The 26,986-nt window shown below is 48.2% G+C and overlaps 2 protein-coding genes across 3 annotated transcripts in view; both read left to right on the top strand.

The window, feature by feature from the left end:
- cntn1b (contactin 1b) overlaps positions 1–23,328 on the top strand; it is a 28,062-nt gene extending 4,734 nt beyond the window's left edge. For both annotated transcript variants that reach the window (XM_061229761.1, XM_061229760.1), the window contains exons 2-24: positions 2,428–2,561; positions 2,949–2,984; positions 3,329–3,455; positions 4,276–4,457; positions 4,847–4,942; positions 5,604–5,810; positions 6,310–6,409; positions 6,965–7,146; positions 8,535–8,659; positions 9,231–9,348; positions 9,871–10,021; positions 11,076–11,203; positions 12,015–12,187; positions 13,883–14,006; positions 14,905–15,072; positions 15,456–15,605; positions 16,239–16,309; positions 17,052–17,286; positions 17,822–17,925; positions 18,370–18,637; positions 18,950–19,068; positions 19,630–19,786; positions 20,992–23,328. In XM_061229761.1, coding sequence (XP_061085745.1) covers positions 2,507–2,561; positions 2,949–2,984; positions 3,329–3,455; positions 4,276–4,457; positions 4,847–4,942; positions 5,604–5,810; positions 6,310–6,409; positions 6,965–7,146; positions 8,535–8,659; positions 9,231–9,348; positions 9,871–10,021; positions 11,076–11,203; positions 12,015–12,187; positions 13,883–14,006; positions 14,905–15,072; positions 15,456–15,605; positions 16,239–16,309; positions 17,052–17,286; positions 17,822–17,925; positions 18,370–18,637; positions 18,950–19,068; positions 19,630–19,786; positions 20,992–21,068 — 3,153 coding nt within the window. In that variant the 5' untranslated portion in view covers positions 2,428–2,506 and the 3' untranslated portion in view covers positions 21,069–23,328. The remainder of the gene's footprint in view (positions 1–2,427; positions 2,562–2,948; positions 2,985–3,328; positions 3,456–4,275; positions 4,458–4,846; positions 4,943–5,603; positions 5,811–6,309; positions 6,410–6,964; positions 7,147–8,534; positions 8,660–9,230; positions 9,349–9,870; positions 10,022–11,075; positions 11,204–12,014; positions 12,188–13,882; positions 14,007–14,904; positions 15,073–15,455; positions 15,606–16,238; positions 16,310–17,051; positions 17,287–17,821; positions 17,926–18,369; positions 18,638–18,949; positions 19,069–19,629; positions 19,787–20,991) is intronic.
- Positions 23,329–24,220: 892 nt separating this feature from the next.
- Positions 24,221–26,986, top strand: part of LOC133119321 (PDZ domain-containing RING finger protein 4-like) — a 71,736-nt gene continuing 68,970 nt past the window's right edge. The window contains exons 1-2 of the mRNA XM_061229858.1: positions 24,221–25,980; positions 26,400–26,486. Coding sequence (XP_061085842.1) covers positions 25,654–25,980; positions 26,400–26,486 — 414 coding nt within the window. The 5' untranslated portion in view covers positions 24,221–25,653. The remainder of the gene's footprint in view (positions 25,981–26,399; positions 26,487–26,986) is intronic.

Genomic DNA, 26,986 nt, shown 5'->3' with positions numbered 1-26,986 from the left:
CCTGCAGCTCTCCGGGACCAGGAGTGAGGACCACTGATCTAAACAACAGTGTAAATGGGCCTACAAACATGTTTGTAGGCCCATTCAAATCCTGCATTAACATTAACTGCATTAACCGCATAGATAGATAGACAGATAGATAGATACTTTATTCATCCCGAGGGAAATTTTAGGCATCCAGTAGCTTATACATACACACATATACACACATATCTCACACACATAAAGATCAAAATCACTCACAGAAAAGTAAGAAATAAAGCGCTTGTGAAGGGAACATAACAAGCATAAACAAGCCAGCGACCACAGATGGGCTTCAATCTGGGCTCTGAGCAGGCAGGTCAATCAATCAAAATGGTGCCTTTCTTTAATCTTCTGGGCTGCAAAGATGTCTTCCCTGTGAACACGATGTTCTCACAATGTCACTGGAATGTTTTGTCAGTGTTACAACATCGCCGTCGTAACGTTGTGAGAACGTTTTGTGTTGCCCGGGTTGCCGGTCGAACATGGAGGGAGTGACAGGTTTATTTCCAGGGCCTTGTCTTGTCAAATCATTCATTATGACATCATTATTTTTGCATCTGTGCTGCCCAATCGTGGGCCATGGAGGGCTGAGAGTAAGGGGGGGTTCTCATTCCAACCAATCACAACACCCGCTCTTTTCACTCATTAACACACCTTCAACCAGAGAGGAGGGAACTAGTTTGTAACAGGTGTAGCGACTGGTTGGATTAAAAAACTGTGTGTGTGTGTGTGTGTGTGTGTGGTGGGTGTGGTGTGTGCGGTGTGTGTGTGTCCGTCCACGGGTCCTGCAAACGGTGACCTAAATCTCCAGGCGGCAGTCAGAGCAGAGGCTGTGAAAGATTACAGAACAGGGTGAGGGAATAACAGGCCAGACAGGAGCCCATTACCCTGAGTAATGTAGCCGTGTGTTCAGTGTGTGTGTGTGTGTGTGTGTGTGTGTGTGTGTGTGTGTGTGTGTGTGTGTGTGTGTGTGTGTGTGTGTGTGTGTGTGTGTGTGTGTGTGTGTGTGTGTGTGTGTGTGTGTGTGTGTGTGTGTGTGTGTGTGTGTGTGTGTGTGGAAAGGGTGGGGTATAGCAGGGCATAGCAGTATGCATCATGATGCAGGGCAGTGGGACAGCCTGAGCAGGAAACCTGGAAATTCTCTGGAGGTACTGAGCTGTTCCCACAAATGGTATACACACACACACACACACACACACATCCTCTCTCTCCCTCCCCTGTGGTGTCAGCACTGCTTGGTGAATGTGGATGACTCTGCAGAATGTTTTTACACTGTGAGTATTAAAGCAGCCCGGCCTTGCAGCCTCCAGCTACCGCTCTGTGCCCCACACTACAGCCACTCTGTACCCCACACTACAGCCGCTCTGTACCCCACACTACAGCCGCTCTGTACCCCACACTACCGCCGCTCTGTACCCCACACTACCGCCGCTCTGTACCCCACACTACAGCCGCTCTGTACCCCACACTACAGCCGCTCTGTACCCCACACTACAGCCGCTCTGTACCCCACACTACAGCCGCTCTGTACCCCACACTACCGCCGCTCTGTACCCCACACTACAGCTGCTCTGTACCCCACACTACCGCCGCTCTGTACCCCACACTACCGCCGCTCTGTACCCCACACTACCGCCGCTCTGTACCCCACACTACAGCTGCTCTGTACCCCACACTACCGCCGCTCTGTACCCCACACTACAGCTGCTCTGTACCCCACACTACCGCCGCTCTGTACCCCACACTACCGCCGCTCTGTACCCCACACTACCGCCGCTCTGTACCCCACACCACTGCTCTGTAGCCCTCTGGACCCCACACTTCTCGCCTTCGCAGAAGAACGTTCTTCTCCCCACAGTCAGTGCAGTGGCGGGTAGTGAGTCATGCATTTATACCTGCAGTGGACATTTGCGTAGGTTGTTGGTAGTTATATCTTTCGCTAAATTATTGGCAGTGCTGTCCCAATACACGCCATCGAGGATGCAAACTTTTATACATAACTGAGATGGAAAAGATTGTGCCTTTTTAATTAGCGAACTGTGTGATACGCATTCACATCTGAGAGGAGGGGGCCTGACAATTGGGCCATTGTACAGACCCCTGAAGCTCAGCACCAGGAAGAGAGGCTGCCATGACTCATTCAACTGGATTGAGACCAGCAAAGAATATTTCAAATAGATTTATTTTTTGAATATTGAAATACTGCAGATATGGAAATCCATGGCCTCTGTTTGCTGCTTGTGTCTATCTATTGCTCTCTCTCTCTCTTTATTCCAAGAAACTGGAGCCTGATTGTTGTTGAGCATGTTGTTGGCGAGAAGGCCTCGGTTGAGGACCTTGCCCTCGGTGATTTGGAAATTTGAGCCATCCGCCATTAGGTTTTCATTGTTTTCTCTGTTCCAGAGGAGTCCAGGGTCCTGTTCCAGAGGAGCGCTGATGTCCCTTCAGCTCCTGGTTTAGTGTTGTGCCAGGAGACCCAACCATGGAGCTTCCCACCCTCCTCCTGCTGGCTTTCTCCATGGCCTTCTCCTCCGCCGGTAACTCTCCGTCGAAGCAAAGCAGCCCCAACCCACACTATGCATGGCAACCGATTTTACAAACATTCAGCACCTGGGTCGTGTACGTAATCGTTTCGGATTCAAATCCGGCAACCCTGGACCTTCTTCCGACGGGGCTACACAGTCCCTTGCATTCTAGGTTCTCGGTTCACCAACCTGGTTAAGTTGATGTTGATATAGCCATGCTAACAGAGCCTTTTGATGAGTTTCAGTCATCTATATTAAGCCCCACCCAACGTGTGACAGTTTGGTATTCCAAATGGGAAATCCATTATTGTGGAGGTGTTTACCACAAGGACATGTGCGGGTGATTTCACAAATAAACTGACCCTTTTTCCTTTTCTTATGCCCTCAATCCTTCTCCAGCTGCGTTTCTGTTTTGGGAACCCAGGATCTATGGAGGTGAGTACCACGTATCCTGGCCGTTTCTGAACAGATTCCTTTGGTCATTACTGTAGTCTTCAGATCACTGTCACAACTACACGACCCTTAATACAGGTGTTCCCACTGTCTTCTGGGAAGTATGTTGTTAGCTTGTAGCTCTGTTACCTTCAATAGATTTTGGAGTTAATGAGTGGCAAATGAGTGACCCTGGGTTCTGCAGTTTTGTAGCAGAAGCCCTAACTCTGGGTTCTGTAGTTCTGTAGCAGATGCCGTGACTCTGGGTTCTGTAGTTCTGTAGTGGAAGCCCTAACTCTGGGTACCACGGTGCTGATTCTTGGTTTCGTTGTTCCTGCTCCCTCCAGACGATGCCACGGGCTACGGGCCAGTGTTCGAGGAGCAGCCCCAGGACCTGGTCTACCCAGAGGAATCAGCCGAGAACAAAATCTCCATGAACTGCCGAGCGCGGGCAAACCCACCGGCCACATACAAGTAACCGACACTTTTCACCTGTACCATTTTACACCAGTAACATACAATATCCTACACCTCTCACCTGCACTGTATTACACCAGCAACCTACAATAAGCTACACCTCTCACCTGCACTGTATTACACCAGCAACCAACAATAACCTACACCTCTCACCTGTACCGTTTTACACCAGTAACATACAATATCCTGCACCTCTCACCTGCACTGTATTACACCAGCAACCTACAATAAGCTACACCTCTCACCTGCACTGTATTACACCAGCAACCTACAATAACCTACACCTCTCACCTGTACTGTATTACACCAGCAACCTACAATAACCTACACCTCTCACCTGTACCGTTTTACACAAGTAACATACAATAACCTACACCTCTCACCTGCACTGTATTACACCAGCAACCTACAATAACCTACACCTCTCACCTGTACTGTATTACACCAGCAACCTACAATAACCTACACATCTCATCTGTACCGAATTACACCAGTAGCATACAATAATAACACCTCTCAACTGTACTGTTTTACATCAGTAGATATTATGAATGTGTAAATGGTATTGTCGAAGTGAACTGATTGTGTTATGAATGAGTGAATGGTATAGTCTGGGTGGGATGGCGTAATGAATGAGTGAATGGTATAGCCTGAGTGGGATGGCATTGTGAATAAGTGGATGGTATAGTCTGAGTGGGATGGCATTGTGAATGGTATAGTCTGAGTGGGATGGCATTGTGAATGGTATATGCTGAGTGGGATGGCATTGTGAATGGTATAGTCTGAGTGGGATGGCGTTATGTTTCTCCTGCTCCAGGTGGAGGCTGAATAGCTGGGAGATCAAGCTCCTGGAGCAGCCAGATGAGTACTACAGCCTGGTGGGGGGGAACCTGGTGATAACCAACCCTGAAAAGGGCCGGCACGCGGGGCGATACGTCTGCGTGGCCCAGAACGTGTACGGGACCGTGTACAGCAAGGAGGCCATCGTCAAGTTCGGCTGTGAGTCACCGCGCTCATCCTTGCTCACAAAATATTTGGGGTCCTCCGAGCAACTGGCTCCAAGCTCCCTAAATTTATTCTTTTAACTGATTGGGATTTTCTTAAAGATGGCGGACCTCTATCGAAGTCTGGGACAAGCAAGGGACAAGGAGACAGGGAAGCATAAAATAAGCGATTGTAATGAGCCCGCAGTAACCTTTTTTGATTTGCGTTATTCGACAACGCGGAAAAAAAAACTAACAAGAAAAATCACTAAAACGTGATTGTGCTTCTACGTCATGTCGTCATCCTGTTGGGGGTTTTTACACTAATCCACAAACTTTGGCCTGTGACCTAATGAGGAAATGGATTGACCCTTTGTGTTGATGACTTTGTGACTGTTTCCTCAGACCTGGAGATGTTCTCTTCCGAAGAACGGGAGGCCGTGCCGGCCAAAGAAGGACAGGGGGCAGTCCTTATCTGTGCCCCTCCCCCGCATTACCCAGGTAACCTGCAGTATCCCGTCCCACCATGCATTGCGCCTCCCCCCTCGCATTTGTACCTGCTGGTATCTGCTGCTAGATTTCCAGGCTCCTGTTATATTCATGAACACATTCACAGAATACTCAAAGGACTTTAGTGAGGTGAATTCTTCGGGGTACCCAGTCCACTACTGGTGGATTAGGATCTGGCTGAAAAACATTTGTTTTGGATTTGGGTACGTTTCTACACTTAACTGAGCTTTTCTGGTCAATTAGAACTCTCAATACTCGAAAACTCTCATTAAGTTCAAACCTTCTGGTCCTCTTGGTTGGCTCAATTGCACCAGGTGAGATCAATTGAGCACAGACAAGTATTTGAATCTAGAACAATTGCATATTTGACCCAGGCCTAATGAGGATTGCGTTTACCTCCAGTGAAGGCCCATCATGCAATATTTCTGATGGGGCAGATCCCCGTGTCTGATTGGAAACAAAAAATATATAAATATCAGCTTGTTGGGAGCCATTGGGGGTGAGGTGTCTTGCTCAGGGACACTTTGACACACCCAGGGCCGGAGATTGAACCAGCAACTTTCCAACTGTCAGATTAGAGAATAGAGCAACATTTATCTCTTCTTTTCTCTTCTCTCCCTCTCTCTCTCTGTCTCCCTCTCTCTCTCTGCAGATGACCTGACCTTCCGCTGGATGCTAAACGAGTTTCCCCTCTTCATCCCGACGGACAAGCGGAGGTACGTCTCCCAGAGGACAGGGAACCTCTACATCGCCAGGGTGGAGCTGGTCGACAGCGGCAACTACTCCTGCTTCGTCTCCAGCCCTTCCATCGCCAAGAGCGTCTTCAGCCAGTTCATCCCCCTCTTCCCTCAGGCAGAAAGTGAGTAAACTACAACTCCCACCATGCCTTGTGTCCAGCCCCTCCATCGCTAAGAGCATTCTCAGCCAGTTCATCCCCCTCATCCCTCAGGCAGAAAGTGAGTAAACTACAACTCCCAACATGCTTTGTGTCCAGCCGCTCCATCGCTAAGAGCGTCTTCAGCCAGTTCATCCCCCTCATCCCTCAGGCAGAGAGTGAGTAAACTACAACTCCCAACATGTTTTGTGTCCAGCCGCTCCATCGCCAAGAGCGTCTTCAGCCAGTTCAGTTCATCCCCCTCAGGCAGAGAGTGTGGCTTACGCACATGTATATTAAACTACAACTCCCACCATGCTTTGGGTGAGGGGGAGAAAGAAATATGTATATTCGGCAAATCACTGAAGAGTAAATACATGGATTAAGCTTCCAAAATTAACGCTGCAAATATGCTGTCTTGATTTCTGCTGTCATGACTATACTATTTTGACATTTCACAAATATTTTTGATCTTTCTCACTAGATCCAGTCCGGAAGTATGCTGCTGACATAAGAGTGAAGCATCCGGACACCACCGCTCTCCTGGGACAAAACATCACCTTGGAATGCTTTGCTCTGGGAAAGTGAGTTCTCAAACCTCAGTCAGAAGATTTATTCTCAGTACGCCTCTCTGATTCAAAGTAGATATGTTCAGTATGTTCTGGCAGATTCACTTGGTGTTAGATTTTTTCTTTTATTTTACTTTCTCTTTGTAAACATTGTATATGCCCAATTTCGATGCTATGATATGTGTTTTACGTACCACCCTTGGAAGTTTGTGCGGGAGTCTTTGGTAAATTCATGTCTGAGCAGCAACCAGTGTTTGGATGAAGACCAGTGAGATCTAAATATCAGCCTGGCTAATGAAACATCATTATTTGTTTTTTGGAGCATTAAGTCGATGCCTCTGGAGTATTTATTTCCACTCACAGCAATCTCCCATCGTGTCTTGCCTGTGACATTACAATAGCAACAACAGGGAGGTGGTTGGGATGGGAACAGAATGTGGTACGAGGCACAAGGACAGTAAGTAGCACAAGGACAGGAGGTTGGGCAGGGACAGGAAGTGGCACAAGGACAGGAAGTTGGGCAGGGACAGTAAGTGGTCCATACCGACTGGCTCCAACTGCCGTCCTCAGCCCCATTCCGGAGGTCCGCTGGAGGAAGGTGGACGCCGAGCTTCCGACCAACATCGAGTTTGGCCTGGGAGGGGCCCTGCTCCACATCTTCAACGTGCAGTTTGAGGACGAGGGCACCTACGAGTGCGAGGCACTCAACACCAGAGGCAAAGACTGGCACAGGCTGTGGCTCTTTGTTGAAGGTACAGGCTCTCCTGACTCCACCTCAACCCAAACCTGGTCTTAACCCATCCACCTCCACCCAAACCTGGTCTAAACCCTTCCACCTCAACCCAAACCTGGTCTAAACCCATCCACCTCAACCCAAACCTGGTCTAAACCCATCCACCTCAACCCAAACCTGGTCTGAACCTGTCCACCTCAACCCAAACCTGGTCTTAACCCTTCCACCTCAACCCAAACCTGGTCTTAACCCATCCACCTCAACCCAAACCTGGTCTTAACCCTTCCACCTCAACCCAAACCTGGTCTAAACCCTTCCACCTCAACCCAAACCTGGTCTAAACCCTTCCACCGCAACCCAAACCTGGTCTTAACCCTTCTACCTCAACCCAAACCTGGTCTAAACCCGTCCACCTCAACCCAAACCTGGTCTAAACCCTTCCACACCAACCCAAACCTGGTCTTAACCCTTCTACCTCAACCCAAACCTGGTCTAAACCCGTCCACCTCAATCCAAACCTGGTCTAAACCCGTCCACCTCAACCCAAACCTGGTGTAAACCCTTCCACACCAACCCAAACCTGGTCTTAACCCTTCCACCTCAACCCAAACCTGGTCTAAACCCGTCCACCTCAACCCAAACCTGGTCTTAACCCTTCCACATCAACCCAAACCTGGTCTTAACCCTTCCACATCAACCCAAACCTGGTCTTAACCCTTCCACCTCAACCCAAACCTGGTCTGAACCCTTCCACCTCAACCCAAACCTGGTCTAAACCCTTCCACCTCAACCCAAACCTGGTCTAAACCCTTCCACCGCAACCCAAACCTGGTCTTAACCCTTCCACATCAACCCAAACCTGGTCTTAACCCTTCCACATCAACCCAAACCTGGTCTTAACCCTTCCACATCAACCCAAACCTGGTCTTAACCCTTCAAAGATAATTATAAGTTGCCGTTCTAGAATTCCACTGCTTTCAATTTCCAGCAGTGATTGTATTGTATTCAGTGATGTAATATTCAACATTTGAATATTAGAACATTATCATCACCTATTTGTGGCCTCACAAGTAACCCCTCAAGTATTGCCCCTCTTCTTGACACAAGCTTGATCCTGAAGCAATGGCATCTTGAAACAGTTATGCACATAAAACCACGAGTTTTAACACTTTCAAACAGGATATATCCTGTTACCATTGTGATTGAAAATTCCACAGTCAAAAAAGTAATGAATGCAAAAAAAAAAAAAAAAACCCTCACTGGCTGACACTGAAGGGGGTTAAAGGGTTCAAATAAGATTGAAGAAAAACGCCGATACGCGATAACTAGCTTCATGACCCGCGATGTGATGTCACGGTCCTCATTCGAGTCCTGGTTAATCGCCGCTGTGATGTCATATCCCCACAGCCGCCCCGGAGTGGGCGCATCACATCAACAACACGGAGAAGGACATCGGCAGTGAGCTCACCCTCTCCTGCCAGGCCAACGCCCGGCCGTGGGTGTGGATCCGCTGGCTGAAGAACGGCTATTCGGTGAGGATCTCGCCTCTGCGACCCTGCCGCGTCACGTTCTCCCGACGTTGCTGCAACGTTTGTTTGTTTTTTCAATGTTCTGATGTAGCCGCCGCGCGCCAGCAATGTTGTGAGAACGTTTTTGTGTTGGCTCTGTCTGTGTCGAGGACACAGTGTCACATCACTTCCTGAGCAACATCCACACGTGCTGCATGTGAATTAAATGAATTCCAAGCATCTCTGCCCAGGGTTTAGTTTGACAGAGATTCTGGAGCCTGATCAGCCAATATTTTGTTATGTTATTATTGGGGTGGCAATGTGACTTTAAGGTTGCAGGTTTGAATCACATGTATGACACTGCAGTTGGACCCTTCAGCACGGTGCTTAACCTGCATTGCTTCAGTGTACGAAGGATTTAAGACCAAATCTGTACGACTGGTTCTTGCTTGAGGCCCATTGATTACAGATGGCAGCATATTTGGTGATTATTAACTGTCTTAGCTCACAAGCCACACCCCCAAACTGTTCCATTGGATGTTGAGTGTCCTGTGCACTCTGTCATTGGTGGGTGTGTGACTGTGTTCTTCCTCAGTATGGGAAGGGCAATCTGAGGTTCAGCAGCCTCACCTTCGAGGACTCTGGGATGTACCAGTGCATCGCCGAGAACCGCTACGGAATCATCTACGCCAACGCCGAGCTGCGCGTCATCGGTGAGGCCTACGACACACACACACACACACACACACACACACACACACACACTCACACACACACACACACACACACACACACACACACACACACTCACACACACACACACACACACACACACACACACACACACACTCACACACACACACACTCACACACACACACACACTCACACACTCACACTCACACACACACACACACACACACTCTCTCACACACACACACGCACACACACACGCACGCACACACGCACGCACACACACGCACACACATGCACACACACTGCACACACATACACGCACGCACACACTCACACGCACACACACACTCACACCACACACACACCACACGCGCACACATACCACACGCACACACACACACACACACACCACATGCGCACACACACACACACCACATGCGCACACATACCACACGCACACACTCACACACACACACTCACACACACACACCACACACACACACACACACACAGTCCTCACCCTCCTCCGTGTCCCCGCTAGCCTGCGCCCCCACGTTTGAGAAGAACCCGGTGAGGAAGAGGCTCCTGGGGGCCAGAATGGGCCGGGTGGTGATCGAGTGCAAGCCTAGGGCTGCGCCCAAACCCAAAATCACCTGGAGCCGGGGATCGGAGCAGCTCTCCAACTCCTCACGGTGAGGCCGGGGGGTATGGGAACGTCACCCAGAGGGCGTCTACAGGAGCCGGAGAGGGGGGGGGGGGGGGGGGTCCAGGCGGCGAATCACCCGGAAGTATGACTGCTGAGCGCAAAAGAGCTTTCTGCCCATTGACTTCAATGCAAAAACCTGAGCTGACTCAACAACCAAAGATACTTTTAATTCTGTGTAGTAGTTTGTCAAAACGTCTGGAACAAAACAATCACAAAGTACCCTTTTTTTTACAATAGAAAGCCAATGGAGCCTTGTCTCCAATCTCTTCAGGAAGAGTCAGGAAGAATATAATAGAAAATGTCAGCGAGTATATTATCTCAGAGTGATGGATGGGCTTATCTCACTGCTGCGGTTCAGCAGTGAGATCAGAGTAATAATGCAGTTATGCTAGTCTGTTAGCTTGCCGATGTATAGAGTTAAGCTGAAGCAACAGCCTGCGGCATACTGGCTTAGGTGCATGACAGGGACCTGGAAGGTTGGTGGTTCTAGCCCCAGTTTAGCCAAGATCCATGAGACAGGCACTGTTGAGCCCTTGAGCAAGGCCCTTCACCCGACAATGCTCCAGCGCGGGATTGTCCCCTGCTTCGTCTAATCAACTGTAAGTCACTTTGGATAAAAGCGTCATCTAAATAACTGTAATGTATAAAGTCATTGACACTGATGCATTGAAATTCAAATTCAGGGTGCTTCATTGAGTGAATAGTTGCTTCATTGAGTGAATAGTTGCTTCATTGAATGAATAGTTGCTTTATTGAGTGAATAGTTGCTTCATTGAGTGAATAGTTGCTTCATTGGGTGAATAGTTGCTTCATTGAGTGAATAGTTGCTTCATTGAGTGAATAGTTGCTCCATTGGGTGAATAGTTGCTTTATTGAGTGAATAGTTGCTCCATTGGGTGAATAGTTGCTTTATTGAGTGAATAGTTGCTCCATTGGGTGAATAGTTGCTTCATTGAGTGAATAGTTGCTTTGAGTGAAGCACGTGGGGCTTGGTTTGAGCTCACCGGGCCATTCGCTCTCTCTCTCACCCCCTGCGACAGCTTCCGTATCTGGGATGACGGGAGCCTGGAGATCATAAACGCCACGCGGCTGGACGAGGGAAACTACACCTGCTTCGCCGTGAACGACCGGGGGAAGGCCAATAGCAGTGGGGTGCTGACCATCACCGGTGAGCAACGCCTTCAACACCCACCAATGAGGAGCTGCCGCGGACGGGGCCATGTGCAGGGGTGCTGTATCACCAACATGCCTGGGTCAAATACATCGTTGGTTTGGATTGACATGCTTTTCTGTGCTTGACTGACCTCGCCTGATGCATTTGAGACTACCGAGAGGATGAGGAGGTGGGGTTGAGAGGATTTCACAGGTTAATAAGATAAGATAAGATATCCTTTATTGAACCCTGTGGGTTAATTTGTCTAATAGGTTCTAATACACCAGAGAAGCTCAGTAAAGCATAGAAAAGTATTTGAATCGTCAGGTCTGATCACGGATGAGGATTACTGAGTTAGTGGGTAAATTCAGAGAGTAAAACCCAGAACTCATCCAAAGTGGTCTGGAGGTCTCTCTTCAACTATTCACAGTATATTTAATGTTATATGTGTATTTTAACCTTTAGTACTAAAGGCTAGGTGGAGAATCTTAATTTTTTAACTATGCTTAATCTTTGTCTGCAAAACTGGCCCTCATAGTTTTAACATATAAGCCAGCTACCTTGGCTATGTATGGTTTCAAACGGTTGAGTCTGCGTGCCTTTATGTATTTTATGAGGTTAGCCACTGTACAGCCGTTGGGCCCTTGAGCGAGGCCCTTAACCCTGCATTGCTTTGGGGGGGATTGTCCCCTGCTTAGTCAAATCAACTGTAAGTCGCTTTGGATAAAAGCGTCAGTGAAATAACACGTAATGTAATGTAATGTAATGCAATGTAATGTAATGTAATGTAATGTTCCGGCGTTTTTGACGGCCTCTCTCGCTCCAGAGGCGACCAAGATCACGGCGGCTCCGTCCGACCTGCAGGTGACCGTGGGAGAGACCGCGCGCCTGCCCTGCGCAGCGTCACACGACCCCACCCTCGACGTCACCTTCATCTGGTCCGTGGACACGCGCGTCATCGACTTCGACAGGGACGACGTGCACTTCCTGCGCGTCATGGTAACGCAGCGCCCGTCGGCCCCGGGAGAGCTGGGGCTGGCCTCTCGCCTCCTCCTTCCTTTCCTCGCCTCCTTTCCTCGCCTCCTTTCCTCGCCTCCTTTCCTCGCTCCTCGGGTCTACCCGTCAGGGGAGGCGAGGAAAGGAAGCCAGGAAAGGAGGTGACGACGAGGGAATCGAGAACGTGAATTAGGCAAATGGAACGTCGAATCAGTTTGAAGCAACGTCAGTTACGGACGGGGCAGATGGGGAGAGGTGGATCCACAGGTCGATCATTTACACGTCATGCATTCCAACACATACTTCCACCAAGGATGCGCTCCTGTTTCCTTGCTCAAGAGGTACAAGGAGCCAGGAGGCTCCTTGAAGGAATATTTAACGGATTAGAATTGTCCTTGATCTAGATCGATTTCCACATCAGGCAAGGATCAAGGGTTGGAAAGCGATTGGAATGCGACCCAAGTGTCTTTGAGCACAAAAGACAAGTAATCATTTTATGTGCTCATCTTTTTCCACCCAATCCCTGTCAGGACTGACAAGTCTGACAGCCGTTGGCAATTTAAATTCTGCCTGCATTACTTTATTTGACCTCTAGATGGTAATGTATACTAGTGTATCATCACTCTTCAACATATATATATACATATATACATATATATATATATATATATATATATATTTCATAATTTCTGCTGGTCCAGCAACTTATTTGTATAGACCAGTAGTAGCTGTAACTGTTTTTCATATTTATGTCGTATCATTACTACATAAGCACTGTCAATCACACCTGGCCAATTGTGTAATTGTTTTGGATTATGTTTTTGAGTGCTTTATTGAACTTGCCAGGTGTATTGGAACCTATGAAATAATAAAGCGAACCCAACTTTCTAGTCCTCCTGGTTGGCTCAGTCGCCCCCGGCAAGATCAATTGAGTACAGGAAAGTATTTAATTCCAAAACAATGATGTATTTGATCCAGGTCTGTTGTCTACGAGCTAATAGTGGTTATGCCATTTTGAGGAACTTTCTAACCCTTGTGATTTCATATGTAATGTGTAAAATCATGTGCAAACAAGACTGAATAAAATTTTCCTCTGTGGTGTTTTCAACATTTTAAAGGTACAATAGGTAAGATTTTTGTGTTAAAACATTGTCATAAGACCATTGTAAATCCCTTCCTATCATTGAAAAAGGCTCACTGACATGTTGACTCACCCTCTGTCTGTGTTTATAGTCCTTAAATTTGGCTTTCAAAATATACAATTGGCCCTGAGATAGACTGGCGACCTGTCCAGGGTGTATTCCTGCCTTTCGCCCAATGTATGCTGGGATAGGCTCCAGCCCCCCTGCGACCCTGATCAGGATAAGCGGGTTCAGATAATGGATGGATGGAAATATACAATTGACGGCCCGACACTCTGTACCAAAACATTGTATAACCGTACAATAATTCAATCTCATTTGTTGAAAATTGGTTCTAATTGCCGCAGCCGATGGCGTTTCAACGTCAGCGCGTTCACAGAGAAGGGGGAGGGATAAACAGCGTTGTGCTTTGACGGCGTTATGTCGCTGTTATTCTTCTCTTGACCGTTAAAAGTCCGAAATTACCTTTTGTTCCTTTAACATCGTTTTACAAATGATAATAAATGTGTAAATGAATACGCCCAGCCCAGCCCGAACGCCTTCCGGTCCGTTTCAGTCCTACGAGTCGAGCGGCGAGCTGCGGATCAGGAACGTGCAGCTGAAGCATTCCGGCACCTACTCCTGCACCGCGCAGACCATCGTGGACAACGTCACCGTCTCCGCCGAGCTGACCGTCAAGGGTGAGAGAGAGAGGGAGGCCGTGACACTTAACCAGGGCTGCCGAATGATGAAAATCAGCAAATGAGAATGTAATGAACAAAAATGGATTTCTCCCTCTCCCCCCACCCTTTTTCCCATCTCCTCCACCCTTTCTCTGTCTCGTCTACCCTTTCTCTGTCTCCTCCACCCTTTCTGTCTCCTCTACCCTTTCTCTGTCTCCTCCACCCTTTTCCCCATCTCCTCCACCCTTTCTCTGTCTCCTCCACCCTTTCTCTGTCTCCTCCACCCCTTTTCCCATCTCCTCCACCCTTTCTCTGTCTCCTCCACCCTTCCTCTGTCTCCTCCACCCTTTCTCTGTCTCCTCCACCCTTCCTCTGTCTCGTTCACCCTTTCTCTGTCTCCTCCACCCTTCCTCTGTCTCCTCCACCCTTTCTCTGTCTCCTCCACCCTTCCTCTGTCTCCTCCACCCTTTCTCTGTCTCCTCCACCCTTTCTCTGTCTCCTCCACCCTTTCTCTGTCTCCTCCACCCTTCCTCTGTCTCCTCCACCCTTCCTCTGTCTCCTCCACCCTTTCTCTGTCTCCTCCACCCTTCCTCTGTCTCGTTCACCCTTTCTCTGTCTCCTCCACCCTTCCTCTGTCTCCTCCACCCTTTCTCTGTCTCATCCACCCTTCCTCTGTCTCCTCCACCCTTTCTCTGTCTCCTCCACCCTTTCTCTGTCTCCTCCACCCTTCCTCTGTCTCCTCCACCCTTCCTCTGTCTCCTCCACCCTTTCTCTGTCTCATCCACCCTTCCTCTGTCTCCTCCACCCTTTCTCTGTCTCCTCCACCCTTTCTCTGTCTCCTCCACCCTTCCTCTGTCTCCTCCACCCTTCCTCTGTCTCCTCCACCCTTTCTCTGTCCCCTCACCCTTCCGCTCAGGCCCCCCGGGCCCCCCGGGCGGGCTGCGGGTGGAGGACTACAAAGACAAGACGGCCAGGCTGCTGTGGAGCCGAGGCAGCGACAACCTCAGCCCCATCCTCTCGTACATCGTCCAGGCCCGTGACTCCCTCTCCCTGGACCAGGAGGAGTGGAAGAAGATTTCCACCGGTGAGTCTGCCCTCTGCTGGGAAAACTGCAGAACTGCAGGCTCATCTGGGGTTACGGCCCTCTGCTGGTCACACTGCAGAACTGCAGGCTCATCTGGGGTTACGGCCCTCTGCTGGTCACACTGCAGAACTGCTGGTTCATCTGGGGTTACCTGCCAATTTGGATTTAAAGAGAGAAGCAAAATAGCCATAACAGATATGATGCATTTGTGACTCGAACAAGTGGGATTTTGTTTCTCTGTACGACGAAATGTTAAAAACTAAAAACATACCGTTTGCTGTTCATTTGCAGTTACTCTCACGTGCCCGTGCTGTTGAGCTGTATGGTTTAAACATGCCTGCAGCACCCAAGCAGTCCTAACCGCTGTTTGACCTGCCTTTCAGCTCCACCGGTCCTGGACGGTCACACAGAGATGGCCACCCTGGTCGATTTGACTCCCTGGTCGGAATACGAGTTCCGCGTCATAGCGATAAACGACATGGGAATGGGGGAACCCAGCGTCCCGGCTCCGAAAATCCGAATGTGGGAAGCAGGTAGAACGCAGTGAGAACGTTTGCCCGTTTTGCTTGACAGACCTTTTCAGGTTAGACTCAGCCGACACAGTTACTCCACCAATTGTGGACGGCACTGCGGACTGTCATTCTCATTCTATAAACCATGTATAGAGAAGCTTCAATGTGCAGGAACGGCAGAGATTATATGCTATTGTGTTTGTTTGTATGTATGTATGTGTGTGCGTGCATATCTGTGTGTTAGCATGTGTGCACTGTGCATATATACATGTGTTTTTGGTTGTTGTAATTGTACTATACTTGTCATATCGTATAATTGTTTGTAAAGGGCTTGGGTGAAACGCTTGCGTTCATGTTAGCAGGGCCTGTATGAAATGCTAGCGCTCATGTTAGCAGGGCCTGTATGAAATGCTTGCTCTCGTGCGAGCAGGACCTGTATGAAATGCTAGTGCTCATGCTAGCAGGGCCTGTATGAAATGCTAGTGCTCATGCTCGCAGGGCCTGTATGAAATGCTAATTTTCATGTTAACGTGGCCTGGACTGTATTAAATGCTAGCGCTGTATTGTCAGCAGGGCCTATATGAAATGGTAGTACTCATACTCTTCACTGTGCCCTGTTACAAAATGTTAGCGCTCATCTTTGTCTCTCTGTAGTTCCTTCAATCGCTCCCACTGACATCGGGGGTGGAGGGGGGATAAGCAAAGAGCTGACCATAACCTGGACGGTAGGTAAACGTTTCGCTCCGCCATCTTCATGGGAATTACTTTCCCAAACACGCCGACACCCACACGTGGCTACCAGGCCTGGGTGAAATACGTAGCCGTTTTGGATTCAAATACTTTTCTACTGAGGTAATCCGGTGTATTGGCACCGATGAAATACTCTCAAAAAGTGCAGACCCCGTCTTCCGGTCCTCCCGGTTGGCCCAGTTGCGCCAGGCATGATCAATCGAGCACAGAAAAGTATTTGAATCGAAATAATTACGTATTTTACCCTGGCCTAGGGTTCCTTCAAAATGGAGGGAAACACAGGACTGAAATACGGGCGTGGATTGGTGTCTGGTATCGCAGGGAAAGCTGCGGTATTAACCCACACATCCATTACATGTCATTTGGCTGACGCTTTTATCCAAAGCGACGTACAGTTAATTAGACTAAGCAGGAGACAATCCCTCCCCCTGGAGCAACGCGGGGTTAAGGGCCTTGCTCAAGGGCCCGACGGCCGCATGGATCTTAGCGGGGCTACGCCGGGGATCGGACCTCCGACCAATGCGTGTCCCAGTCGCTACGCTACATCCGTGTTGTACGGGTAGCAATTGAAATTGTACTTCCCTCTCGGGTCTTTCAGCGCACTTAGCCCTGGTTATGGGTATGCACTTTGTTGTACGTCGCTCTGGATAAGATCGTCTGCCAAATGCCAATAATGTAGTGTAATGTAATGTAGTGTAATGTCTCCGCCCCCCGCAGCCCATCCCGCGGGAGTACTACTTCGGCCGGAACTTCGGCTACGTGGTGGCCTTCAAGCCGCACGACTGGAACGACTGGAAGTGGGTGACGGTGGCGGACGCCGAGGCCCGGCGCTACGTGCACCGCGACGCCTCCATGGTCAGCGCCACCGAGTTCCAGGTCAAGGTGAAGGCCTACAACAGCCAGGGAGAGGGGCCCTACAGCCTCACCGCCATCATCTACTCCGCCTTGGACGGTGAGCGCCGGGCCTGTCCCCCCTCGACGACGTGAGAGAGTTACGTTTATATTGCGCCGTTCTCACGCTCGAGGGCTTTGCGGTGATGGGGGGGGGGGGGCGGGGACTCGCCTCAACCGCCAGCATTGTGTCGAACCCGCGCGGGTGATGCGACGGCGGCCATTTTGTGCCAGAATGCTCACCGTACACCGGCTGAGGTGGGGGGTGAGAGACCAGTTTTTTCGCCAATTAAATCAGGGGATGATTTGGTGGCGGTTTGAGTAAGCCAGGTTGGAAATGTAGCCCTGGGAACCCCCTACTCTTTGCGAAGAGTGTCATGGGATCTCTAATGACCGCAGTGAGTCAGGACCTCGGTTTCACATCGTTTCTCATCTGAAAGACGGTGATCCCAAATCAGGGTCCCCTTTAATCCCAAAATCCCTTCCACAGTACTGATCTTAGATCAGCTCTAATCACCGAGCCAAATGGAAGATGCTCTCTCACCTCCTGAGCTTATGTCGCCCTGGTGATGCGTCGGTGACTCTTTTCCCCTCAGTGCCTGCGGAGGCCCCCGCGGATGTTAGCTGCAGCGAGCTCTCCTCCACAGAGGCCCTGATATGGTGGCTGCCAGTCTTCCAGCTGCCCGTGGATGGTTACCAGGTGCGCCCCTCGCCCTCCCACCCCCCCCCACCCTCTTTCCTTTCAAGAGGGGTGTGCATCTCCACTGCTCAGCATAAACAACACGAATACAAACACCAAAGTCAAGCACTGCTGAAATGTTGAAGTAACCTTAGCAGTGGAGACCAGTAGCATAACATTATAGCTGTGTAGAACACAGCAGCATAGCAGAGCATAACATAACATAGCATACAGTTACATAACATAGCATAGCATAGCATGCAGTAGCATAACATCGTAGCTTAACATAGCAGCAAAACATAGCATAGCATAGCACATAGTAACATAACATAACATAGCATAACATAGCATAGCACAGCACAGCATAGCATAGCATGCAGTAGCATAACATATCATAGCCTAACACAGGGCGTTGTAGCGTCTTCGACGCGGACGCCTGCTAGCCAGCCCCGCTTCCTCTCCCAGATCCGGTACTGGAGGAAGTACTACGACAACGAGGCGTCGGCCAGCCGCTACTTGATGGACCGGCACCTGGAGAACGTGACGCGGCTGAGCGAGATCCTGCCGTACTGGCAGTGGCGGGTGGACTGGCGCTACTACAACGAGGCTTGGATCGGCACCCGGCTGGAGAACATGCTGCCCGACACTCACTACATGGTGGAGATCCGGGCCTACAACGACGCCGGGTTCGGCCCTCCGGGCGAGATCTGCGAGATGTTCACCAAGAAACCGCGTAAGGGCTACGTTTAAACTGCCGTACTGACATAAACTGACATAACCTGTGCTTTGTTAGGGTTGGAGTGAAAACCTACAGGACAGTAGATCTCCAGGAATAGGGTTGGGCAGCCCTGCTCTAGCTGTTGAATGAGGTGTGCTTTGTTAGGGTTGGAGTGAAAACCTACAGGACAGAAGATCTCCGGGAACAGGACTAGGCAGCCCTGGCCAGCAGTATTTTACATGAATTGTAGCGTCTTGCTGTTGTTCGTCAGCCTAGCATGGTTCATCACAGCGACCGCGCTCTGACCTCCACTCCGTCTCTTTCCAGCTCCTAACCGTCGTCCGAAAATAACCAGCCGGTTCTACGACCTCTTTCACTTTTACTTTTACATCGCGTGGGAGCACGTGGAGGCCATGTACAACGAGTCCAGGATCGAGGGCTACAAGGTGAGCTGCAACACTCGTTTTCTGGCTCCCAATGCTCTCATTGATTCAACTCGCCAACATTAATAGTTTTAAAGCACAAAGCAACGACAGAGGATAATGGACCGATAAGAGTATCAACGTCAAACAGCGATGCCATTAATGTTCAGCAGGGACAGCTGCTGCTGTTAGTTAGTTAGTTAGTTAGTTGTTGTTGTTGTTAGTATTCACACAATACAAATACGATGGGGTAATCTCCACAATATTACTTGTGTTACCAAAGTGGGCTGGTTTTTTTTGTCCAGTTTTCTTTTGTGTCGAAATTATCCCAGACTGCCACCTAGTGGATCGGCTGTATATAACCTCAGATAAAAGAAACCGGTAAACGTGCGTTTGGTATACATATAAGCATTACATTACAGGCATTGAGCAGACCCTCTTATCCAGAGCGACATACAACAAAGTGCACATGGAACACAGGGACAGGTGCTATGGGGTCCCTGGAGGAAAGGGCAAAAATCTTGTGTAGAGTATGTTTGGGGCTTAATTCCACCTCTTCCCCCCCCCCCGCGCCTTGTACCGCAGGTGATGATCAAGAGGGAGGGGCACTTCAGCGGGAAGCTGACCCTGACGGGGAGGCACTACATGGTGGTGCCCGTGCCCACGGAGGGGGACTACCTGGTGGAGATCCGTGCCCGGGCCGAGGGGGGTGACGGGCCCATCTCCCGTGTGCGAGTCTCAGGTGACCCCCCCGCATCCTCCCCCTTACAGTCCCTCCCCCTTACAGTCCCTCCCCCTTACAGTCCCTCCCCCTTACAGTCCCTCCCCCGGTCTGCAGACTGACTCCCCGCACCTCCTTTTAAACCAAAACAAACCTTTCATGTCACGGATGGACTGATTGATAAGATGATAAATTACGTCGGAAGTCGTGAAAGACCAGCGTGATGTTTAACTAAATTAGTCTCAGGCCAAATGGAGTTTACCAACATGGTCAACTTGTTTCCCCCTTTTATTTCTTTAGAGCCGCCAAAATGTCCGCACTGTGGAATGTGTTCTGTGTCTGTGAGTGTCTGTGAGTGTCTGTGAGTGTCTGTGAGTGTCTGTGAGTGTCTGTGTGTGTTCTGTGAAATATAGAGTGTTCTGTGTGTATAATTGTGTGCGCTTTTTCACTCTCCCTCTCTTCTCTCCCTCCCTCTCCTGCGCTCTCTCTTCCTCCCTCTCTCTCCCCCTCCCCCTCTCTCTTTCTGTCCCTCCCTCTCCCTCTCTCCCCCTCTTCCTCTCTCTCCTGTCACCCTCCCCCCTCACTCCCTCTCTCCCCCTCTCCCACCCTCTCTCTCTCCCTCCCTCTCTCTCCCCCTCCCTCCCTCTCTCTCCCCCTCTCTCTCCCTCTCCCTCCCTCTCTCTCCCCCTCTCTCCCTCCCTCTCCCCCCTTTCCCTCTCCCTCCCTCTCTCTCCCCCTCTCTCCCCTCTCCCTCCCTATCTCTCCCCCTCTCTCTCCCTCTCCCTCCCTCTCCCTCCCTCTCCCTCCCTCTCCCTCCCTCTCCCTCCCTCTCTCTCCCCCTCTCTCCCTCCCTCTCCCCCCTTTCCCTCTCCCTCCCTCTCTCTCCCCCTCTCTCCCCTCTCCCTCCCTATCTCTCCCCCTCTCTCTCCCTCTCCCTCCCTCTCCCTCCCTCTCTCTCTCTCCCCCTCTCTCCCTCCCTCTCCCCCCTTTCCCTCTCCCTCCCTCTTTCCCTCCCACTGTCCCTCTCTCCCTCCCCCTCTCCCCTCCCCCACTCTCTTCCCTCCCTCCCTCCCTCTCTCCCTCCCTCCCTCTCTCCCTCCCTCCCTCTCCTCCCCTCCCCTCCCCCTCCCATCTCTCTCCATCTCCCCTACCTCCCTCCCTCTCTCTCCCTTCCGTTTTCTCTCCCTCCCTCTCTCTCCCTCTCTCCCTCCCTCTCTCTCACACAGCCGGGGCTGTGCTTGGCGCTCGCTCTCTGGGCGTGGTCACCCTGTTGATGGTGGGTCTCGTGCCCCTCTCTCTCTGAGCCCCCCCTCCCCTCTACAGGGGACACTCCCTCCTCCCCACAGCGCCCGGAACGCGGCTCTGGAAAAGAGTCACCCAGGAAACATTCGGGAAGAAACGCTGGGAAAATCCCATTTGTAGTTCACACACAATCTACAGTTTATGGAGGACCATTGTAGGAGTTGTTGTTCAGTATGCCTTATGTACGCCCTTACACTGATCTTTTACACCAGGGGTGTTTCTGATCTTATCCAAAAAGGGCCAGTGGTGGTGCAGGTTTTTGTTTTAGCGCAGCAGCACAAATTTCAGTTCCTGATTTACAAAAAGTACCTGATTTAACTACTTAGGCTAAGTAGACATGGTTTTGATGAGTAGAGTCATGTGTATTAGTGCTGCCTGCACCCACACCAGCCCTTTCCAGGTAAGATTAGACACCCCTTTTCGCATGACTCGTACCAAATGGACATGATTCTTTACTGGAAGCACCCTAACGGTTTTACCGGAGGTTCAACTTGAGCGCAGAACGCTCTATTCCGAAAAACATTGTGATACACCTGAATTAATCTTCAAATCTTTATCCCCACAAAATCCTCTCCAATAATGGGTATAAATTCCCCACTCAGGCAACCCTTCATGTCACAGATAAACTTGTTGATTGCATAATAAATTGATAAACATAAATTAGCAAGTCGGAAGTCGCGAAAGATCAGCGCTAGAGTTAACTAAATTCGTCTTCGACCAAATGCAGTTCGCTAAAACGACTCAACTGATTTTCCTCTTTTATTGAAATATGACAAAGTCGTGCTTCCCCGCAGAGATGCAGTCAAAACAAACACCGATTCAGTGCTCTGGGCATTCCTGTATTGTTCTATACCCAGTACACTCATCATACCAGAAATGGTAATATGTAACGTCTCGTTTTGTCCAGTATTTAAAGCCGATAAATTACCACGCTGAAATGTAGTTTAACAACTGTATGGTGCTACCCTACTCGTCCTCGTTCCTTCATATGTCTAGAATTGAATGGATGGAACGGTTTTTCTCTTACAACGTTCCCGTAACGTTGCCAGAACATTACAGGCTGACTAGGAGCACTGATTCAAAAGCTGGCACAGAATTAATCCAAAATGATCCGTATATAATATAGAAAAAGACATTATTTTGACTGTATCTTTGGTCCTCTGTCACATGCTGGGGTTTTTTTTAATAGAGAATGACGGTGGTTTGGTTTTAGTTACTACCTTATACCTGTATGTTTTTGTCCGAGTTCGATTATTTACTGTGTTGGCTGCATTTCTGTAGACCGGTTGTGTCCAGTCGTATGTCAAAAAAGAGGTTGATGTTGGTGCAGGTGTTTGCTTCAGTCCGGATACCTGATTATACATATCAAGATCTCATGCTGACCATGGTTTGGTCGTTTGTTGAATCGTTAAATTGTTAATTGGTTGAATTGTTTTGGTTAATTTGTTTTATTCGTTTTGGAGTGCTGGACTAAAACAAAAAACCTGCACATACACACCGGCCATTTTCAGATAGGACTGGGCACAGCAGGTGTGATCAAAACTGCAATGTGTGATGCATAAACAACGACAAGAGGCTAAGTCCCTTCAACCTTGAAATGGAAACAAACGCAGTAAAGTTAGCAGAAATCATTGTACAGCTTTTTTTAATGTCTTTATTGTTATATCATTTTTGTACAATATGTTCCTGTTTTTTTTACATAAATGATACACAAGGTAATATAGTTGTGTGTTATAAGCTGGTTATATATCTAATGCCCTTTTATTTGTTCGTTTCACCTTATTGACATTTTTAATCGATGTACCACTTGAGTGGCATTAGAGATGCATATCCGTACCTTTCCAGAAAAGCGGCGACATTCGTGTACCACTGCAACACTACACAAAAAAAAAAAAAAAACGGTAACGCACTTCAGCATTGTGCACATTATATCAACAGTATCCGCATTTTCCGTTTTATTACAAAGGCTACGTAGCTATCTACTCACCTGAAAGTTAGTTTTGGCAAATGCATGAACGGCAAATCTGCGCTCCCCCGAGGACGCTTTCGCATTTCTATTGGGCATGACGCGAGAAACGCAAAGCTTCACTCATCGCTCGGAATTCTCGCGTTCCAATCCACAGTGAATTCCAAACTGCGTTCGCGTCATAGGCTATATTTTTGTCGGGAAATCGATCGCTATTGTAGGGGAAGTCTAACCTCTGTGCTGTCTGCTTACATCATGTCAGCCTTCTCAATTAAAGTTTAGACAAAACCAAAAACGCTGCTCTGGTCTCTGTCTGTGTGTTCACTTGGTCAGGAGTCCTAGGCTGTGTTCGAAACTGCATACTAGCACATTACTCCTACTCAATTTCAGGCTGATTTCCATTGAAATGTAGTGCGTGTAGTATGGCAAGTTTGTGACTTCTGACACAGCCCTATTTCCACTGCCAGGCCTGGGACAGCTGGGGGGAACAGGAACACATCTGGACAAATCTCAGACTTGCGTCAGATATGTAATTGCTTTGCGTTCAAATACTTTTCTGTGCTCGAATGATCTTGCCTGGTGCAATTGAACCATCCAAGAGGACCAGGAGGCGGGCTTTTTGCACTTTTTGAAAGGATTTCTTGGGTTCCAATGCACCAGACAAGCCAAGTATTTGAATCCAAAACAAGGATGTAATTGTGTGTCTGCCTTCGCACTTCTGCTCCAGGCTACCATATTAACAGTCTGAAAATCAGTGTTTCCTGATAAACCCGGAAAAATCACACCCCTGTCATAGAGGTGAGGCTTGCACTGTTTGAAAGTATTTAATTAGGTTCCAATGCACCAGGCAAGCTCAGAAAAGTCTTTTAATTCAAAACAATTTCGTGTCTGACCCAGGCCTGCCGGTATTATTCTTCTGCTTATGTCATTGCACCTTTATTATTCTTGTATTAAGTTATACATTGTCCATGTACGGTGATGCATCCTGGTAAGACGTGTCAAATCGGAAAACGCGAGTGTGTTGGGAAAACCGCTTTGAAATGCTTTTTAAATAATAACAAAAATATAAAATAACCACCTAACGCAGGGCTTTGTCCAATTCCCACCCCGTGGCCAATTGCCTGCACAATGTACAACGCCTGTGAATAAGGCAGGAAACTGTCCCATAGTGTCCAAAAAAAACAAAAGTTATTTAATAGAAGAGTGAGGTCTGTAAGTAACTGTATTATAATGCTATTTTACCGTAGGATTATACAGTAGCATCAAGAGCCTATTTAAATTAAAATAAATATAATTAACGTGATCATTTCTGAATGTTATGAATCAAAGACAGTCAAATGTTCAAATACCGCTGTCAAACAGGACAGCTTCAATATAGTCATCCATTGTGAAGTTAAAAAAAAAAAATTTTTTCTCGAGAATTCATTTATATCGCCTATGTGTGTGTATTCAAACTGAAAAATTGTAATAACTTTTGACTAATGGATGGTATAGATTTTTTGCATGAGGCCCATTGGCTCAATATATCAACCTTGTTGTTAAATTCCACTTGGCGAGCTGGAGCCAAAAATGAAATGGCTTAAAAGAACCATTTGTTCTTTTAATGTAATGGAATACCACATTAAATGAACATTAACAGTTCGTCAAAGCAATAAAAAGTTATTTATAACGACTATAACCCGCTTTGTTCCCAGAGGACACAGCCTACTCCAGGGCGGAATAGAGTAGGCTGTGATAAATAGGCGACGGTGTAAGTGAACAAAAGTCGAGACCGGCCGTTATCTTCTCTTAGCAAGGACACAAATCAACGTTTTCTGTGGGAATTACTTTTGAAATATATAGGGAAATGCAATAGTCATGTCGGCTATTTCTGTGTTAAAGCAAAGTCTAAGCCAATACCACAAAAATAGCTCAAAATAGCAATTGATATAGCCATAATTCTTCCTCGAAACTACTACACACCTGTGTAATCTATGCGTGGCACGCGGTGGCGGAAAAGGTCATGACACATTCTCCTCACCTGAATCAAATCACATCGGAATTATTCAAAAAGCGTTGAACTTTTCATTTCTACGACGGAATAATTTCAGTTACAAAATCGAATTAATATAGTGCCAGTCGACAGAAGTTTACGCCTTTCAAGCGGAACATAAGGCTACTATCAAGGAACGGAAATATAAAACTGGAAACGGTAAATTCGCTTGAACTTATTTTACAAACCGATGCAAAAGTGAGTTGAAGAAATACTGTCAATATCCTCAACACGTTAATTTATTGGTAAATACTCAAAGGGTGGTGGAATTTGACTAGGGACGCTTCGTCTATACAGCAGAGTCCGATTTCAAGTTTTATTGAGAACTGGTTTACTCCCCTAGGGACACGAACTAACCGTGCTGAGTCAGTTATTTTGGGTGGCAGCCTGCAGTACCATAGGAGCCGTTCACTTTTTGCAGTCCATCCCGCGAATTGAACTCCTTTGTAATTCATTTTGATTATTTATTTATTTTACAAAACGACACATTCTAAGGGGCTATTACAGAGGAAGATTTACAGAAACTCGGTAATGTAACTGAGGAGTTTAGTAACTCGATTACAGCTCGTGGTAGGAATTTTAGAAGACATGGATGCTCAGGTGAATGAAAGCCGCGGCGGTTTCTGTCAGAAGGGATGCGGGCTCGCTTTACGCCGTCAAGCCCAGGGAGAACACAGCTGTATAAACGCACTGCGAGCTCAGAACAGAGTCCTTCAGGTAAAGACGACTAAACTGGAGCAAGAAGCCGAGAAACAGAGACTCCAGTTCGGTGTGAGGGAGCGGCTTCTGCTGGCCCGAGTGTCTTCCCTGCGGAACGAAGCTCGGCTCAAGGCGCTCTCTTACCAAAATAGGTTACGTCACTTTGTGGTCCATATCAACAACATCACCAAGCAACTCGTTACTGGGTGTCACACGGTGAGGAGAAATTTACCTCAGAAGCAGTGTAGTAAAAATGTAGTTAGCCATTCAAATATCTGTGTGTTTGTCATAAAATAGCCGTGATTAAAAAAATATATATATATGATTGAAGTGACTTGTCTTTTATATTAATACACGAATTATTAGTGACAACGTCTTATTTCCTGTGGCAGTGACCGTGATGTGTCAGTGTATGATTTTCCTCTGTAGTTTTATGGTTTGATACAATTCACTTGGGTTTTGTGGTGCCATGTTATAACCTGATAACCTATGCTAGGCTGTATAGCATATATTTTCACCTCAAACTACACAACAACTGGCTTAGGTTTTCCTCTGGGTTGGGCTTGACAGTTGACAAACAAAACCTGGCAACTATAAAATATTATTTCCTGTTTTGAAACGCCGATTCCACGCAGGGAGGACATGACCAGCCCACCTCGTCCTTCGCCGTTGGGAGAGAAGACTCCCCGTGGGTCGGAAGCGGAGGTAGAACGCTATGTCAGGTAAATTAATAACGGACAATGCCTTTCACTTTCCATCGATGGGAGACGCTTAAACCAGCCACCGGCAATGTGTAGCAGCAACCAGAGTGTTGTTGGACATTGGTTTTACACCAGAACACACACTATACATCAGCAGCCCTGGACTTTATGCAGGGCTCGAGGAGAGGTTGTTTTGAAATAAGTGTTATGGCATCATAGTGGGTCAGCTCAGTTTGAAGTCTCAACAGAAAGTAAGGACCTCCTACAGCAGTGGTAAGTATCCATTTTGCCTCCAAGATACCTGCCTCTCCTCCGTGTCCATGGAAAAATTCTACACCCCCCCCCCCCCCCAGAAAGTCAAAATATTATTAAAAATGCTGTCAGGCAAAGACATGTGAGGTGAAACCAGGTTGGAGAAGGGAGACAAGGCCGGAATCAGTTATTCAAGTTTGGATAAATGTTATTGGGAAGGCATCTGGCAATCTTTTTATTGAGTGTGTATAATTATTATAAGCCTATTT

The sequence above is a fragment of the Conger conger genome, chromosome 19, assembly GCF_963514075.1.
Source record: "Conger conger chromosome 19, fConCon1.1, whole genome shotgun sequence".
Classification (NCBI taxonomy): domain Eukaryota; kingdom Metazoa; phylum Chordata; class Actinopteri; order Anguilliformes; family Congridae; genus Conger; species Conger conger.
The sequence above is the reverse complement of the archived record's forward strand: the minus strand, read 5'-3'. Positions and strand labels throughout refer to the sequence as shown.